Genomic DNA, 19,837 nt, shown 5'->3' with positions numbered 1-19,837 from the left:
ATTTTTAGCATTTTGTAGTGCAAATGGTGCTGAAAAAAATTAACTTATTCCTGCTGTGTCCTTAGAGAATGGAAAAAATCATGTTTTATTATTGCAAATGAATGTAAAATTAGTTCTTCTACTGGACTACCTCGTGCCCGCATTTTTCCACCATAATGAAACAATAAAGATCATTTTAAAATTCAATTCAGAAAATAAAGTCAAGCTGCACTCGGGAAAGGTCAATTTAGTTCCATGGTGTCTCACTGAAAAACACGAATTACATTGTTTTAATTTTAAGTGCACATTTTATTGGATGTAGGCTAATAGTATTCCATTTTATTCTTTTGCAGTAACATTGTATAGTTTTAAAGAGAAAAAAAGCTCACACACACACGATTGATACGAAAAATTCACCGGAGAATTTAAATTGTTAAATGAATTATTTATGAGTTATGTTGGGCATTTGTTGGTAATAATCAGTAGCGCGAGAAAAATTGGTATTCGATAACCTGTTGATTTCACGGTGAAGTACAGAAAAAAGACCCCTCACGCACTCAGGGTTCAAATATATTGCTAAATCCTGCATCTTCCACTTCTTTGCAAATTGCCATTGAATGGTGCATTTTAAAGTACTCTCGACGAATTCACAATTGACAATAAAAAGAACTTGATTCGAAACATCATGTGAAAAACTCGATCTTTCATAAATTGCATCCAAGCATCAATTTTCTTTTGTAAAATATTCCATGGTGCAACAATGGTGAAAGAGGAAGTAAATTCATCTTTAATGAATGAACTTGAAACGAGCAACATTGGGCTTGAATTTTTAATATCAATCTCCTTTGTCTTTACATCATCCGCAAGTCAAACAAGTTCATAAAATTTCACTGACGTACGTTTTTCTTGCAATATATCTCCATCAATTGCTAGCCCCCAATTTATTTATTGAATTACTTTTCAGACGTGCAACGGAGTTGCATGCGATAAGACATTCCTCATACGCATAATGGAGCTCTTTTGCAGAAAAAGACCCATCGATATGATCTCTCCTCCATAATATCCAGCAACTTGTTTCGCATACTATGAGGGAGAAATTCAACAGTATATAAAATGAAGAACAAGCAAACATGACAGACTTTGATAAAATCCACTCAAAAAATTTCAATTCCTTGACGTGGATGCTTCATGAAAAGACAGTCTGTCAAATTTTATCAGCGAATAAACTGTATGACTGCAATAAATCAGCAAATAAATCCAATTAAATTTGAATACAAACAACAATGCATGATAGCTGCTGATGAGTTTAAATGATGATTGAAAGTCAGAAGCTTCACCTGAGATTGTACTAAAAAAAAACTCTTTAGAATATTACGCAAAAACGAAGCTAAATAAATCGCAGTTAATCTATACAGATAAATACATCTCTGCCACAAGTCTCTTAGTATTAAAGCTACATAAATAGTAAGCAGGCAGCATTGTGTTCTGCATATTTTATTAAAATTCTAAACTCTCAGCTGAGGAATCAATTTATCGGCCAACTAAGAAGATAGAGCTTCCGCAAAAAATTCCATACAACTCGCATAACTTTGCAAAGAATCGTGACTGTAAGAATGCGTTGCAGTGTGATTTCTCTCGATATGCAAATTACCGCGACGTCACAAGATTTTCTGCATCTTATTAATATACTCATCTATCGCGCAATGTCTTGAGATATTTCCCCAGTCGACATCGATTTATGTATTGCAGAAGTAGCATTATGTGTAGATAAGCAAGAAGACCAGGGTACAATGTTACAAATGACCACACTCAATCATCTCTGAAAGTGTCGGTTGGGCGCTGATCAAGAAAAAAAGTGATCCTCCTCATTCTTTATTATATGAATGGTCCCCATACACTCGTCAAGAGAGAAGATTCAATGCATCATAAAGTGCAGTAATTGAAAAATATATAATGTGCAAAATACGCAATTTGTTGCTTGCCTTTTGCAAATTGAGTCATTTGAGGCATTTGTATGTTGGTTGTTTGCAAAAATCAAGTTACGATGTGATACCATCGGAGTGAACATTTAACTACCACTCCCTTCATTTATTCAAAGCATCAAGTATGTATATGGGAGAGGAGAAGGAGGAGGAAGAAGAAGAAAAAAGTCCAGACACAGCACAACATATTACCAATGGAATAATGGTTGGGTAAAGAGAATCATCGTGAACATATTACTCGATGATTCAACACATTAGGAGTAGGAGACTGATCATTGCCCGGGTTGGTTGTATGCGAAAGAGGCTGCCGTGTAGTCCCATCGATCAGAATCGACTTCTCACGTGTACACCACTCTTCTGATGATGGAACATAAACATATCAATATTGAGTATGTATAATAAACGAAATGAGCGAGTCATAAATCCACGCCAAACTCGAAATGGTCTGACGTCAAGAAGTTGAATGTGTATACATAGCACACCTAACGTGATCCTCACAATAGCAATCAGTGGTATGAAGATCACAAGAATGGGCTCAATTTAGTAAGTGAAATGATGATGAAATTGTTATGTTCATTTTATCAAGAAATTTATCATGTGTACGACATGCCCCGGAGAGAGGGAGCATTTCAATTACTCTATGTTATGACTACTTATAGAAGATCTTTAGTCATTTGTTGATTTATATTTTATTATCCTCCTCTGCGTCTCTCCTTGTAGCTGTCTTTTACAATCTCAAATCTTTCTCCGCTCTCTATGTATGTATGTATGTAAATTACTAGAGGCAAACTCTTGACTCCTACATCTGATAACATTTTTTTAAGCACACTAATGTATCTACATACATCATAGGAATATTCAATCAAAAATTTTATAGCACCTTCATGAATTTATGTAAAATTTACGATGTGGTTATTCCATGTGAAAGTGGAAAAAATAGAAAATTTCTTCACTTCTTGAAAGAAAAAAAATCACATGAAATCGATAAAATCATGAGTGATCTATTAGCATGATATTGCGCACCAAAGATCATTACAAAAGCAAACATTTCATCAGCAGACCCTCAACAGAATCAAAACCATCGCACCACAGTCTACGATAAACTAGGTCATATATCAAAGCTTGATGGTAATTTCCGTCTTAGAATACATCATAAAATTCATTTAGTAAACAATATTTTTTTTTTCAACTTACTTTTACTCGTTCCAAATACAATTCCAATTCAGCATAGGGATCCTCATCCGGAACTTCCTCCTGCAATTTCCCACGAGCCATTTTATCGTTGGCTACCTTCTCCCCACAAACACTATCACAATTTAAAGGAATGTCTGCAATTTTGGCTGTTCGTTGTGCATCCACCGAATTTTCTTTCTTTTCCACATCCTGTAATCTCCTATCGCTGTGATGTTCTGAAAATACACACAAAATGCAATATGTGACGTTACAAAGGGCATTAAAATGCAACAAGTTGAATTTAGTATTCATTTCAGCTCCAGCACAATGGCGATAAATCAGAAAAATCACTTTTCGTGTCAGTTCACATGGAAAACGAGGAAGTGCATTGCAATTAGTGGTGAATCTCTCTATTGTTATTTCCCATGATTGTCATGGTAATTTTTTCAAAGAACAAACAACATGCATGCATTAACACAGTTAATAAAAAAATTAACTTGAGTTTCTATTTAATTCAATTTTCTAAAATTTAATTGCTTTTTGCAGCAAAAAGGTTTGTTAGACAAGTGAAAAAAAATAAAAAAAATCAAAATTGTAAGTTCTAATTAATTAATTAATTCCTTTTTGATATTTCGAATAGCCATGTTTATCTTAAAATTTAAAGCTCTTTTATTTTATAAAGCTTCTGTAAAACAAAACAGCTGGCTAATGAAGGCTATTAATAATAAAATTAAAGAACACTGATATTTTGTCTTTATGACGCTGTCCACAAAAACATAAAGCATTATTTAAACTGATACATGCATTTAAAAAAAATGTTCAGAGACAATATTCCAAATCGTTTTTATGTAATAAATTCGGCAATTACCGAGCACGTTTATTAAAACTTAATAGTCACGATTGATTCATGTTTCCTGAGTTATATGCTCTATTAGGTTCTAATTGGCTTTCTACCTTTAGTTCGTTCCTCTTCGGCCTTCTCTTTCTCCTGGGCTTTCGCTTGAAGTCGCTGCTGAGACAAATTGTTGGAATTCTGTGAATTTTTCTGTTCACTCAGCGCGGTGTTTCTTTCTGCGTCAAAAAGAATTCTATTGTTGGTCCCATAACCCGAATCCACCTCGTCTCCATCCTCATCAATGAACATAAAGTCATTTTGGAGAAGAAAGTGCTGGCCGTAGGATGTGTCAGGATCCGTTTTGTTTCTTAGCGCTATGCTTGTCATTTTGGATTCCTCAACTTGTTCGGGAAGAGGAGACTCCATAGCAACTGACGCTATGTTGCTTCCTCCTGACATTGCGTCTCCATTGACGGAGTTTCTGATTAAAAAAAAATTTTTTTAATTAATTAACTATTTTTTTTTTGTTTTGCTTTAACTATTTTAATTGGAATTTCACATTAATTTATAACAGTTTCAACGTACTTTATACGCAATTAGGAACTTTGAATTATAGTTTATTTTAATTTGAAACTATATTAATTCGCTAAATTATATATGTGATAGAGCAATTTGAATTTTCTGTTAGAGAATATTAAACCCACACGTCGATAATTCATTTGAAAGTCCCATATGAAATTCTGACGCATTGCAATTAAATGCCAATGCAATTCTCTTCTAAGCATTTCTCACGCTTATATAGTGAATAGTCAGCAATTACAATTTACCTAAATACTCCAAATTCCTCTATAATCAAGTGACATATATATTTTCTTCTTCCCACCTCCCATAGTGTCCCATTTATCAATGTACATAGAAGTAACACAAACATTAAAGTATATAACGTATAGCATAGATTGTTCAATAGGAAAAAAAAAGAAAAGAAAAAGATTTCACACACCGTAAAAGTCTGACATCATCTTGATGCATTTCCGGCGTTTGTTTTCGTTTTGAGGATGTACCCGAGAAAACCACACAAATGTATATTACCTACATACATCACAAGAGATAAAACAGAATGATAAACGCCCCTTCACTTCTAAGTTTATCGCATACACAAAACATATCTTTATGTCTCAAGTATATATTGCATCTTGATGTTCACAGATCGACTAGCATTGTCTCGATCATCACGAAGACTTCTATGCTCGTGTAAATTGTTCATGGCAGAAATTAGTATTCCAATCAATACGCAAATAATCTATCTCTAAGAGCTTTGCATTTGCAAGAACGTGCTGTAGCTACAGTAACTTATTTTCCATGCAAAGCAATTTATTTTCCAAACCATTTGATTTTGCCATTTACTGAAAGTTGATACGCAGAAGTCGCAGTGAGTAGTCATATTGTCTCACGTAGTCGAGATATCAATCATTTTTATTGATAAATGCATGAATAAGTATTAAATGAAAATTTAATAACTTTAACAGGATTTGTTACAAACGGAGAACAGATTGATTAACATTCCTGCAATAGTTGCATTTAATTTTCACCTTATTAGCATTTTAGTTTTATAAATTCTTGTTTTTCCAACATTCATTTTACTTTCCCGCGCAATATGATAACCCATAATTACATTGATAGCGACACCATGAGACATTATTACACCTATAATTTTTTTAATATAAATTTTAACGCTTTTGTATTTTACCGGGTTGATCTGTCTTGTTCAATTTTCATGTTAAACCAAAATGCACGCTTTTATTTCACATAAATCACTCTGGTGTGTAATTTGCGAGACTTATTTTGTCAGAAAGGTGATTTCCTTATATTTATTCCTTGTCAAGAAGACATATAGCAGTTCTGAACTTTTAAAGTTTATTTTTTTTTATGCAAAAGAATCAACACGATTTGTCAACCTTTCCCGTGCAGTGTTTTTGCATTAGTACATAAAAGAGTGACAGCACTGATAAATTTTATCAATAAAGCCATAAAAAGCTTTATTTAACTTCTTATGGAAATATACATGGTACCTATAGATAAAAAAAGCTGTCTATTATATATACTGTGTAGAGAGCCTATGTAATTTGAGATCTTAGAGTGATTTCCAATTAAGCACAAATACTCTTTAAAAGCTCAGAAGAGACGACAAATTAATATCTCGCACAGCAAATAATACACCTTTTGATATTTGTGAAAGATGTTGAACATCTATGGATTGAAATGTATATGAAGAGGGGAAAAAATGTGTTTATATGTCTATCTACACAGGTAAGAAGATATAGATATATAATGATTGTTAGATATTCACGAGACTGTATGGACAGTTAAAGGTAAACAGGTGTGACCACTTTACTGGCATTCTTCGAGACTATATGGATGGAATAGTTATAAGAACAAGCAACCGATCGAAGAATTTCATTAAAACTCTACGTATGTATACCAGAGTTAAGACAATCTAAAGAGTTAATAATAGAATTTCATGCTCAATCATAGAGTGGAACAATTAATAGTCCATTAATTGACATCTTTAATCCTTTCCGGCCTAAATTTTTATGTATAACAGAGCAAGTATAATCTTTCTAATGTTCCAAAAAAGAATTTATCTAGATCAATTCTACAAAGAGATCAGTGAGGTTAACAGAGTTTTTGAGTGGGACTAAAATTAATTTATTGATTGTAGTCATTTGCCAAAAATAAATAGAAACATGAAATTATAATCGCAATAGGTTTGACAATATAATAATTATGTTTATTGATTTTCATTAACTATTAAGTTACTTTATTACGAACGTTTTGTAATTTTGTATTGATTTTTTTCCATCATTCTCTTTCCTAACCCGGATATGCCCCAGGATATTTTTTATGAATTCCAGAGATAGATTGTAAAAAATAAAATTTCCCTTGAATTTTCCAAAAATGACTAATCAAGTCTTAAGTAAAAAAAAGTTCATATATGTATGTATGTATATGTGTAATGCAAGTATATCCAATGGCTTTTTAGCTTCTCGGGCTTCTCGTGTTTTTTCTTTGAACATGTCTTACAGGTTTTTTTTTCTCAACTGAAAGTCTGCGAATTTGTCAACAAACTAATATAATTTTTCTAAATAAATATAAGAAACCATATGGGTGTCCCGTGAATATTTTCACATATTCATGTGAAAAATAAACTCTTTTGCGCATTTTACATTAAAATATACATATCTACATGTAGTACGTATAATAAAATGTAGGTATATATTCCTGTCTGTGCCTCCCGGAGAGGTGTGTCGAATAAATTTAAAGCTGGAATCCGTAATTTCAATAGATGCAGAGACACACAATACCCCCAATCGACAATTAAGGCTGACACTCATGACATCCTTGACAGGGTGTATGAATAAGAAATAAAGTGATATATAAAAACGAATAAATATAGGAGAGAAGATAAGAAATCTGCCGTGATGTCTCTGATTCGCCCACTGTTCCTCACCATCCACCAATTTCTTGCATTCAATTTAATACAACTTCATTAAAATATTTAAATTTATTCTATTCACAAAAATAATACGAGACGGTCATGGGAATATGAAGTAAACTTGAAATTGGCCATAGAGTGAAATACCGCGCGCGCAAGAGATGCGATAAGGGCCATGTTTCCATTATGCAGACCTTTGATCGGAGATATACAATTTGTTGATATTGACTCTGGGCTGGAGAGAAAGACCAATTTGCTGCAAACCTACCAGATACAAAATTCAAATTTGTTGTTGCATAAATGATCTTCAGCATGCAACACGCCGCAGCATTGGTTTTGTGAAACACCTTCGCGAATGATTAATTGTCTTTTTGGGGAATTTATAAAAGAAACTCACTCAAGTGGCAAAAATTTAGTGTTTTCGCAGCTTTATTCGCATGAAATACACGAAAATCCTCCCGCGAGACGATTGGATATTATGCGCCTCATTTAGTCGGCATGATAAATGCTTCCACACACATAAATTATATCGCTAAATATGATCCATCTAAGGCGCAGAAATGGAATTTATAATACAAGCCGCCACCGCGCAGATAAAATTCTTGGAATGGTTTACCACTTGGGATGTGTTGTAAATGAAACTCATGAAATTTTGGATGATTTCAAAGGCGGAAGATCACAACAATCGCATTTTGTTTTTCTTTACAGTTTCTTATGTAATAAAGCTCAAAGCTCTCTCGGAAATGGTTTAACGCACGAAAACACCACGCGCACCACGCAACCGTAATCACAACATATTAGATGTAACATATTTAAATGATCACAATTAAAAGTACAGAAAATGACAGTAAAATAAACTTCTTAAATATTGAAAGTTAAATGAATTAGCAAACAGTAATTGTAAGCTTTTACCTTGAACCCTTTGATTCAAGGTGAAATCTGTACATATTTCGAATCCATTGAATCTAATCCCAGCATAAATATGTGCCACATTAGAGATCGCAAATGGGCTTCTTTTGAAAATTTACATCATGAAATATTCATTATTGGTATTTTAGTTGTTGTTCCTTTTACCATTCTATTGAACACTCCCCCTATATATATGTATGCCATATCGTTTTTTTAGTAAATAATGCAATCTGTCAATATGAAAACCCTAATTGAAATACTGCATTGAGGTAAGATTTACGTGACATTTATTAATAAATACGAAACCTCCAATGTTTATTGATAGTAAAGTTAGTCAGATAAAATGTACTTAAAGTTTCGCTTAAGGTTATTTATGTATACAAATGTTGACAGAAATTCACACTTTTCGCACGATTTATGTATAAACACTACCGTGAGCATCATGCTTTTTATGATCTTCCCCAGATAACGAGCTGTAACAATCATTTCGACGTGTTAAGGACCCTTATTCAATAAGTCAGTGAATTTGTATTGGCCACATCTTCAGATATAATTACACGATAGTACTTGGTAGTAATTGTTGGACAAAATTCACGATGCTGAGTTTACTCACTGTTCTTGCAACAAGGTATACTCAAAGCAAGGTGTATATTGGCTGTGTCGCGTTGTAGCTGTGTATATCAGATGCCGTGGCTGATCTTGTGATTACCTTCTCGTGGCGATACATAAAGAAACATGTGATTTTCTCAATTTTACCTTGAAAGAAGGCGACTGAATCGAGTATTATTGAAAACACGTTAAAAAAAAAGAGCTGCAAATATATTCAAGCGTGTTAAAACGACTGATGTCATCACTAAAAAATCATTTAAACCCATGTTATTTACACATGTGCTCCAATGGATATGTGTATAGTTTTGTGTATATATAAAATTAATGTGTATATATGCAAATGTTCCTAATTGCTATATAAGTACAATATTACATCGTGTGGTACCCCCGCTGGCCCCAGGGGTGGGTTTAGTTAATTAAAACACTTATTTGCTTAGATAATTCACTCTCTTCTTTATTCCGCACTCTTCACATAACCCTTCACCTGACACATCTATCTATCTCCCTCACTCCCAACACCCAGATCACCACATCTCCCTTTTCCTTTCAAAGCCTAGACCTCACGTTGTTCTGAAGTCCTCACAGTACTCGTGATTTAGCCCTCAGGAGTATCTGGTGACTCTGCGGTTCAGGGAATCTTTTGTATTCTGGTCGAAATTGTTTGTTACATCATATTGGGTAGTCCACCACTAGCCAGAAGCTTTTGCTGAGCGGAGACCGTGAACAGCTTCCGGTTTCTCTCGTGTACATCAGTTTCCTCGTCATTTCCTTTTCGATCTTCCACATCCTCCCCCTTTGTTTCTCGAAAATTGTTCCGCTTGTGGCACTCCGAAGGGATCAGCTGGAGCTCAATATCATGTATCTTTGGAATTGCGCTGTCGCCCAGGATATCGTGCTCCTTGCAGAACTCCATGAAGTGCACATAAAGCCCTCTCCATTCCGACAATTTCCGCGAGAAATCGTTGGAAGGATCCTTGATTCCGCGAGTTTGCTGCGTTACCTTATTCGCGTGGCAAGAGTACTGGCTCCTGGAGGACTCTCCATCATCCGTCAATTCCGCAGCTTTCCGGGAACTTGGAAGTCCAATTTCCAACAACCCCAGACTGATGGCGGATGATCGCCCCATTAGCGAATGTGTCCCATTTTCCACAATATAAAATTCTGCAACTGTTTTATATTGATCTCCGTTGTCTTCAACAACCATCATAGCTTCGAACACACCCATAATTTGCAAGCATGTCTTCTGTCCATAAGCCCTCAGCTGTTTCTTACAGGTCGTGGAGAAATTCGTTATCTCAATCCCCATCTCCTTCATATAGGCCCAAGTGCCCTCATCAATCACATTATTTGTAGATCCAGAGTCAATGAGCATTTCTGTCGGTACACCACCAATCTCACAGCGAATGTATTCATCTCCAATTCCAATGCTGCATACATCACTTGAATCTGAGCCACTTGAATCTGACCCACTTGAATCTGACCCACTTGAATCTGACTCACTTGAATCTGACTCACTTGAGTCATCCTCAGAGTCGTCCTCCTTCAGAGACCCCTTGCCTTCAACCTTCCGGCGTTTGGTGCTCTTGTAATCTTCATCTGATGAGGTTTGATCTACTCGGCTCCTTTTCAATGACTTGCACTCAGACGCAAAATGGTTTTTCTTGTTGCATCTGTGACACTCCTTCTCATACGCAGGGCAATTTTGGATCTTGAAGAAATCATGATCTTTCCCACATCGGAAGCACTTACGGGATTTTGCCTTTGTTCCTCTGATTTCATTAATTTCATCGTCCTGTACATCAGTCTCACACTCTGTGGTGGTCATCTGTTTCACCTGGTTCCGAATTGCTTGGAAAGAATTAACAGTTCTTTCCAGAGATTCCAGCGTAAGGTCTTCCAGAGCAAGCAACTTCTCGCGCAGGTCATCGGGAGCTGCTAATAGGACCTTGTCAATTATGCTTGTCGCGCGACTTTCTTGTTCGGTTCGACCAAAACTACACTTCGATGCTTGCTGCTTTATTCGAACCATGAATTTCTCGATTGGTTCATCTTCTTCCAGGTCCATTTTGCAGAAAATATGACGCTCATGAGACTGATGTCTCTTTGGGGCAAAATATTGATCGAGTTTTTGTATTGCCACCTCAAATGGATCGATATTGCTCCCTTCTTCTTCTGAGACATCTGCCCCTTGGATACCGTAGAAGATTTTCTGCAGTTTCATGCCTCCAATACCCAACAAATGACTCTTGAGCTTCGTCTTGTTTGTTTCTCCAAGAACCACAATTACGTGCTGAAAGGCTCTCTTCCATTCTATCCAATTCCGTCTGGCCTCAGAGCCATTGCCAGGATCAAATGGTGGCAAGTTCCACAGTTTTTCCATTCCCTCTGAAATAATTTATTCAAATTATGGAAATTCATCTCACTTTGTATCTTTGATTTATTACCTCAATTTAGGTCTCTCTCGCCTAATTACTCTCCGACTATTACTAGATCGGACTCTGTATTATCTCAAGTCTGTTCTGAAAAAGAAGAAATTTCTTCATTATTCTTCTTATCCAACATTCTCAGACAATAAAATATTTATAAACATTTTATTTTATTTTTTTTTTTTATTATTATTTATTTATTTTTTTTTTTTTTTGGTAAACTGTCTCTTTGCAGCTTCCCAATCAATTATAACCCACCTGTTCGTGGTTATATGTACTAATTTCTCCTCCTTTGAGGGCACAATATCTTGATATGTTTTCATAAACTTATTTAACTTCCGGATTTGCTTCTCCGAGCATATCCCTCTGTTTAGTAGAGCCTTTGCTCTATTTCTTACTCTTTACCACTCACATTGATGGAAAGGGCATTCCGGAAGAGCATTTTCTCTCTTTTTGGAGAATTTTCCATCTCAGGATAGCTCTATTAGTCATAGAGTCACACCTGGAACCCATTTCGGTGGCTTTTCTAGCCCACACTGCTCAATTTCCATGAAAATTTGAAAATTTCAGCACGTGTGTTTTATAACATAACCTCACTTAATGTCATTGCACATTTGCACGCACTTTTCTTTAAATTACTTACATTTCTTGACGCACTTTTGACTCGTCGCCAATTTGTGGTACCCCCGCTGGCCCCAGGGGTGGGTTTAGTTAATTAAAACACTTATTTGCTTAGATAATTCACTCTCTTCTTTATTCCGCACTCTTCACATAACCCTTCACCTGACACATCTATCTATCTCCCTCACTCCCAACACCCAGATCACCACACATCGTTTGGCCACAGAATTTAGTGTTTTTTTGCCATCCAATAAACTTGAGATTTCGCTGGAAAGAATTTTAAAAATCCCCAACTCTTTCTTTTATTCATAATCACTTTTTTGGATGAGGCTATGGTGGAAATTTTTGAAATTACATTTCTTTGTAAATAATTTTAGATTTATACATTCAATTGAATTTAGTTTATTAAAATTTTTGAGGTGAAATTTTTATTATATAATTTTAATCTCTCAAAAATCAACAATTCTCGGAAACATTGTAGTAAAATATAGGTTTTATACATATCGGCACAGTCATCCAACATAGCCTTAGCCGTATCCGATGATTACTGTGGTGATCACGAGAGAGAAACTCTATAATTACTTCGCGCTGTTTGCTTTCCAAATTTAATAACAATAAAAAATGTGATATTATCTCATAACAATCTCCGGGTGGATTGAATATTAAAAATTAATTAACCAATTAACAAAAATATCATCATTTAATTTGCCGCTTTTCCTTGAATAGACCTTCGTATCAAGTGTGTGATCGCTATGTGAAGAAAGGACTATCGGGGCTGTGATCATAAATCTAAAATGCAATCAAGACCACTGAAAGATTCGTGGGGCAAATGAAAAAAAATTAACTCAACATACAGAAATAAGAGTAAAAGTAATACATTGCGGTGGTCTTTGGTCAAAATCGAAACAGAATCGTTGATTTTTTCCACATAAACTTTTTAACGTTTGCCTTTTGTTGTGCTCTGGAACACTCTGATCGAGCGGTTTCGTTTCTTTTATGTTGCTCAACAACAAATATTCATAATTGCGCCTACTCTCCAAGTGATTTTTTCTCGTCTTTTGTAATTTTTATGTTCCATTGGTTTCAACATGAAGAATAAGAAATTCTCTGTACTGCCGATGGTCATGAATGCTATATGAGCAAGAATACAGAGTCATGGGAGAGCTTTACAGAATTTCATTGTCTCATAAACCCAGAATAAAACATCTGTGACAAGTCCAATCATAATTTTATGTCAAGAGATGATCTCACAGCATGGAATATGTTATTGAAACGCAAAAGAATGCGTATGAAAAATGCAAAATATACACAGCATTTTGGTCTATTCCTCCTTTATCAATTGCGTGCCTCAATGGAAAGCACATAGAATAAAAGCTCATTGCTAAAGGCAAAAGATATGACGCTACTAAGAACTACAATAACAAAGATTTATACAAAAAGAAGTGCTATGGTTTACGAAGAAAAAAGATACTTTTATTTGTATCTCTGTAGACAAATAATTCATGGAAAGACAGTGTGATTCATAATTCATGATTCACTGTGAATAATTTAATAAATCAGGCACATTCGATTTTTCCCCTTTATTCCAATCAAATAAAAAAAAAGCCCGGAATGCAAAGAGATCCAATTTCAGATTTCCCCAATAAACAACTGCCTAAATTTTCATAATTGGATATCAAGAAGTATCATCAAAGGTCAATCAACTGAAAAAGATATTCATGGTGAATTTTAATCAGTCATTTAATCGTCCAAAATGCTTAGACATGGGAGATTTATTGACCTAGCTTGACCACGAGTGAACCCCTTTTGAATTTTGTTATAATTAATTTTCTAAAAATGTGTGAAATTTTAGAAAAGAAATAATTAAACTCCCTTTATTAATTCATAAATTAAATTTCCTTTCCCAGAAATTTGAATAAAGATCAATATCTGAAAATTTGCATTTTACATTTGATTAGAAAATACCAAAGTGTTAATTAAAATTGCTTGAAGCACATCATTATGAAATTTCCAATGGGTAACCTATTATTGACATGCAATAAAAACAAATTTAATAATGTGTATAAATGCGATAATAATCAAAGTACTAATCAAAGGTTAAACTAATCAATAATTAATTATTAATATTCTGTTTAAGTTAAAGACCAGCTTTTACAGCTTTCCGTACCTACACTATTAAACGATAGAATATTTTATTACATTTTCTTACATTTTAAAATGCATTCAAATAATTTATTTCTAAAATTGACCAACTCTTGCCACCCTCTAATCGATTAATTTACAAAGTAACAAAAAAAGCAATTTCAATGTAAAACTCTTAAAGATTTCCAGGTTCTTGGAAAAACAAACCGCACTTAATGGCTGACTTGGCAGTAAAGAATTTAATTTTAAAGTAATTCTCGGAAATATTCTTATCTCTCATAACTACAGACGTATAACCTATTTGTAATGTACAAATGAATTGATTACATCTCAAAAGCCCTTTCGAATGATAAGTCGTCTTTATCGCAAAAAATGCAAAACGTGGAACTCTCGAGTCAATAATGAGAAATCCTTCTCAATGTTTATTTTTCCGATATGAAACAGTCACAATATGCTACTCGTGTCCAATGGTGTGTAGTAATTCATCACAAGAGAATGTAAACAAGATATACATAAAATGCGCAAAACCTATATTTCAACTTACCTTGTAGATAATTTTCTTTTATTCCATTAATATATCCATATTAGAGAATTCTTAATATTTCTGCGAGATTTTTTTTTGATCACATGGCAAACTTCACTATCAATGAACACTTTTGAGAAAATATCAGTTGGTTTTTATCTTGCTTATATTGCCATAGAATTTATATAGCAACTCAGCGTGGAGAGAAGATTATTTTTTTTTCTTAAATGTGTATAAATTATCAAAATGAAGCATTGGAATGTCACCAATTAATTTCTTACATTAACTCTTTCAACCACAAACTTGTGTGCTTCACTCACTGTGTATTTGATCATGACGATCCTATTTACTCTTGAATTATCAAATGCCTTCATTCATAAATTTTATGTAATAATTGCCATGCAGCATATGCTGGATGGGAGCTTAAACGTAGGCTATTTTTCTCTCTCTCATGTAACCACTATGAAAATTGTATTATATACTTTATCGTCAACACACACATCTGTTGACACATTTTACGATAAGTAACACTCGCACTTATGGGTCCACTGATGAACTATATATAATGCCTAATCGAGAGGATCATTCAAGAATTCCTCCTTGAGGAATTTACGCCAACCTTTTAGATCTCACACCATAAGCACTGTATTTTTCTTATAAATTAATTTGTGCAATTTATGTTGTTTTTTTATTCTTTCAATAAATTGCTGAATTATTTAGTGCAAGGAGACCATTTGATGGCAAAGAGAGTTCGATGACGCATTGGTAAGTGCAGAAAAAATCGCGATCGTAGTGTTTTTACGGTAAAATTGCAAGTATGGTATAAAAAAAAATTGAACGACGCGCGCAAAATAAACGTTCACACCCCGACTGCCGATGAGATACTAACTTGGGTAAAAGAATGAATTTACCGCGAGACTGGGTACTTCTATGTGTGCTATGTATACACTATGCATGCACGGAAAATACATGGATGTTGGCGTCGTCAGCTGTGAAATTTATCACTGTGTGATCATGCACACACATAAAGCATAAAGTATAAGACCACTTGTGGGACACTGACTAAATACTCTCTAGCTCTTTATTTTCCTTTTCTGTATTCCCCATCCGTAAGACCCGCGATAGAGCAACGGGGGCTGACTTCGAAGGAAAACACCGTGCCATGGAATATATTGTGGATAAAATCGCTAATTTGTGATCTGCATGTAATTCAAATTGACTTACACACCATACGACTCTATTCATTCTCCTCCGGGCGGGTGGGGGACAAATTGCAAATTATGTACAATACATTATACCTACATCTTTTCCAATGAATTCGCATTGTTGACGTCATCGGGTTCCATCTTCGCATCCCATTAGTCATTTCTCATGTGGTCAATTCAAACACAGAAAAAAAAGTCAGCATTAGGTAAGAGAAGGGGAGTTTTGCGAGACAAGTTTACAAGAAAGAAAGAATGAAAAAAAATCGAAACCCCGAAGAAAAACGTCTCTTCTTAAATAATACCCATTAAATTTATTGTTCCTGCACAAACAATACAAATAGCGAATGGTGTTGTGTGCAGGAGATTAACTTTTATTGTTTTGTTTATTTTTTACAAGATAAAACTATGATCGTGTGCGGCTGGATCTTTTTCTAAAATTCTTTTAGACTTTTCTTGAAAGATAGAGATACCTTATATGATTAATGTTGCTTTGTGCTGTTCATTTTGGAATATTGTGTCTTGATGGGGTACGGGTGGAGAAGGATCTTAGAACCGAGACCTTCTCAATGTTTCTTTACAATTTACACAACCTTTTTTTCATGAATGACCTTGTAGACCAAGCCTTAGTTTCAGTCTATCGAGATTACAATATCTCTAACTAATATGTACTTGCATTTATGTAAGATTCATGTTTAAAGCGGAATCACATGCTATAAGGAGGTTTGTTTTAATCATTTTATTAATTTCTTGAGGAATTTTTCTTTAAAAGAAATTATTGAATAATAGAATACTAATCCAAGAAACTAATCCAATTCATGTTCTTTAAATTAAAGTATAACTAATTGGAATTGTTTCAGAACTTATTTGTCAGAAAAGCTGCAAAAATTATAGGTAGTTCAGTGAATTTAATTTTTTTCAGTCATTTTTTTAAAACAAACTGAAGGGGAGCGAAATATAAACCATGCAGAATTTAATTGCCATTAATTAACAAACATACAACAACATTTTCAAAACAATCCCTATAAGAGTCTCTTTTGTGAAACATTTCAGCATCTTGAATTTTATGAACCAACTAATTCCCTAACATCAAAACATCAAAGCCATTTTGCCTGAAATAAAAACGCTTTTTTTTCGTAATCCACCATATTTAGAATTCGTGTTGAAATTGCACAACAATTTTGAAATGAAATAACAAAACAAATAATAAAAGCTGGAATAGCAGCTCCCTATCCTTGATTAGAAGACATTAAAATTTTCTTCAGAGCGTGTAGAATATCGCGTGTGTTTTCATTTTCAGTCAAAACTCACTTTAATGATCAAGATCAAGTTTCTGTCCTACTTTTAAAACGATATTAGCTCAACAAAATGGAACAGAATGGCCGTAGTATAGAGAGTGTCACTTGCAGCATTCATTTTCTATGCCACGACTCTTCATGTGGTAGTGATTAATGACTTTTCAGAACCATATCCTCTCCTGATGTGATGCATATATACCTTTAATTAATATGTGCGCACCAAGAGAGAACCAATTATGGATCACCAACTTACATATGCATTACATTGGGTTGTATGTCTCCATTGGGGCTGTTTCACGTCAAATATTGGGAAATTGAATGGTAATAGTGGATAAAACTTGTAGTACAAGTTGCGAATCAGAGCACAGCCCCACAAGTAAAACGGATGTCTTCGCTCTCAGGTACATTAATGTCGAAGATTATGGTACACCGAGTGCATCCGCGAGATGCGAAAGAGAAGGCCAATTAATTTGCCTGCATTCGATGATAATTTTAGATGACTTGATTTTCCCATTACACTATCGCGCACACCGCGCATTGCAAGAAGCCACCGAAGATTGCCACTTACAAAATAATATTTCAAGGTATATTTCATTGAGATAAAGGCAAAAGCACCAAGTTTCATATCTCGTTTTCAAATTGTGACGGTGTGGTTGAACAAATTTGACTTACTGTTTCGAATTTGCATAATAAATGTTACAAAATGATCAATGGGAGATCAAACCATCAATCTGAATCAATCCATTCAATCGCATTCAGTTGCATAACATGCTGTGAGAGATATGAAAAATTTCACTTCTGTCAATCTTTATCAATTTCAAAAATAATACAATAAGCTTTTTTGCGACAATTTACGCAATCTCGATCTTATTGGAATTGGTTCAATCAATATGCATTTATAACGCATACACTGCTTACAAATTGGACTATATAATAACTAGCTTCAATTAAGACTACAAGTAATTGATTGAAAATTGATTCAATTTTCCTCCACCTACGTTTAATTGGAGAATTTCTAACTTTAAAAGAAACACAGAAGGGTGAAAATATTTTTTTCGTAAGAAAGAACATAAGAAAATCTAAAATTCTCAAATATAAATTCAAAGAACCTGGGCTCCCTAAGTTATTGAGTTACAATCCATAATAAATCAAATTCTTAGCCAACCGGGTGACTTCTAAGCAACGAGATTACGACATAATCCTCGTAAATTTAATTTGATATCACAATATTTTCTTTTTCGGCAGCAAAACCATCCTTCACCTGCCTTCAACCTCCCGTTCACCGGAAAAAAAATATTTTGTTTGAGTTCACCATTGGAGAAAAAAAGCCCCTATAAATATTCTCTCAACACAAAGGTACGATAATGAAGCATGGGTTCGTGGAAGGGAACTAAAATGGTAAATATGTAGTACCTAAACCTAAAGTCAGTGAAAAGTAAAATCAGCAACGCACATGTAGCATACCTATATGCTTTTTTTATCATAAAACAAATAATACATCTCCACAGCACTTTCATTTCGACAGTTTTGTGTTGGTTTATTACTTTTATGATCTCCCAGTCCTTCCATTCGATTGTAATAAAAATGATGAGTTTTTCTCGTCTTTTTTTTCATCAGTTATTTAGACAGCTTTCAACAATGTTGTTTTCAAAACAATATATACCTTTTCCGTGTGGTTTCACACCGTTAAACACCTTCCAACATCTGCGCGCACCTCAATGGGGCAGTACTACATACAACATAAATTACCGGGAGAAAATAATTTATCCAAATTTTTCTGTAATATCATCCAAAAAGATTGATACAAAATTGCGTACACCAGTGTAAATTACGAAATAATTGCGCGGAGGACAAAGAGAAAAAAAAACTCCTACAATTTTAGTGGGAATTCAACAATGAAAATGGAAATATTCAGCTGTGGTGGGTAAATGAATTATATGACTTTGGGGATTTTGTGTTTTTCATATATTAATTTTCCTCTCTTTCGATCTAAGAGGATTAAAATGTGAATGGTGTCGTGGATGAAATTGGAGGCAAAAAGGGTGTGGAACTTTCATGAATTGCTTTAGCATTATACGATAAGTACCATCAACTTCTTCGCAAAGGGCGTCAACAATCTCCCATGGAAGGCATTTACAAGAATGTGTTGTTTGCTGGATGCAAAGCACCAAATCCCAATAAGTCTGAAATATTACATAAAACCTCGTAGTAACGGGCTGTTACACACAATTTAAGCACATAGTGTATGGATTCATTTTTCCATACACGTCTCTTCAGAAAGAAAAAAAAACTCTTTTAATTTGTTCCCCACAGAATGAAAGAAGACTTTGTTGGTGTGCCTCTGGAGGGCCAAAAAGCTAGGCGATCGTTTTCCTGACTTTGGCGACAATCTGTGGCACGCACAGAAGAAATGCTCAAGCGTCTGCCTTTTCTCTGACACATTTTGTAAACAATTCACATGAAAAATTATTATTAATGGTGTGATTATGAGTGTGTGGGAGATTTTTGAGGGCTTCTCTTCTCCGTATCTTTTCCTCCAAAAGGAATGGACCCCATCTTCTCAAGTATAAATCACGCTTTATATTGTTTACCGCGTTCTTTTTTTTCATCTTAAAAATAAGCTACGATTTATGGCCTATTGAGTC

At 34.5% G+C, this 19,837-nt stretch overlaps 1 protein-coding gene across 2 annotated transcripts in view; it reads right to left on the bottom strand.

The window, feature by feature from the left end:
• Positions 1-15,581, bottom strand: part of LOC129788248 (uncharacterized) — a 48,012-nt gene extending 32,431 nt beyond the window's left edge. For both annotated transcript variants that reach the window (XM_055824275.1, XM_055824276.1), the window contains exons 1-3: positions 14,714-15,581; positions 4,089-4,450; positions 3,156-3,370 (exon numbers count right to left, since the gene is read on the bottom strand). In XM_055824275.1, the coding sequence (XP_055680250.1) occupies positions 3,156-3,370; positions 4,089-4,428 (555 nt within the window). In that variant the 5' untranslated portion in view covers positions 4,429-4,450; positions 14,714-15,581. The remainder of the gene's footprint in view (positions 1-3,155; positions 3,371-4,088; positions 4,451-14,713) is intronic.
• Between the last annotated feature and the right edge of the window lie 4,256 nt (positions 15,582-19,837).

Source organism: Lutzomyia longipalpis, chromosome 1, assembly GCF_024334085.1.
Source record: "Lutzomyia longipalpis isolate SR_M1_2022 chromosome 1, ASM2433408v1".
In the NCBI taxonomy this organism is placed as follows: domain Eukaryota; kingdom Metazoa; phylum Arthropoda; class Insecta; order Diptera; family Psychodidae; genus Lutzomyia; species Lutzomyia longipalpis.
This window is presented reverse-complemented; position numbering and strand designations above follow the sequence as displayed.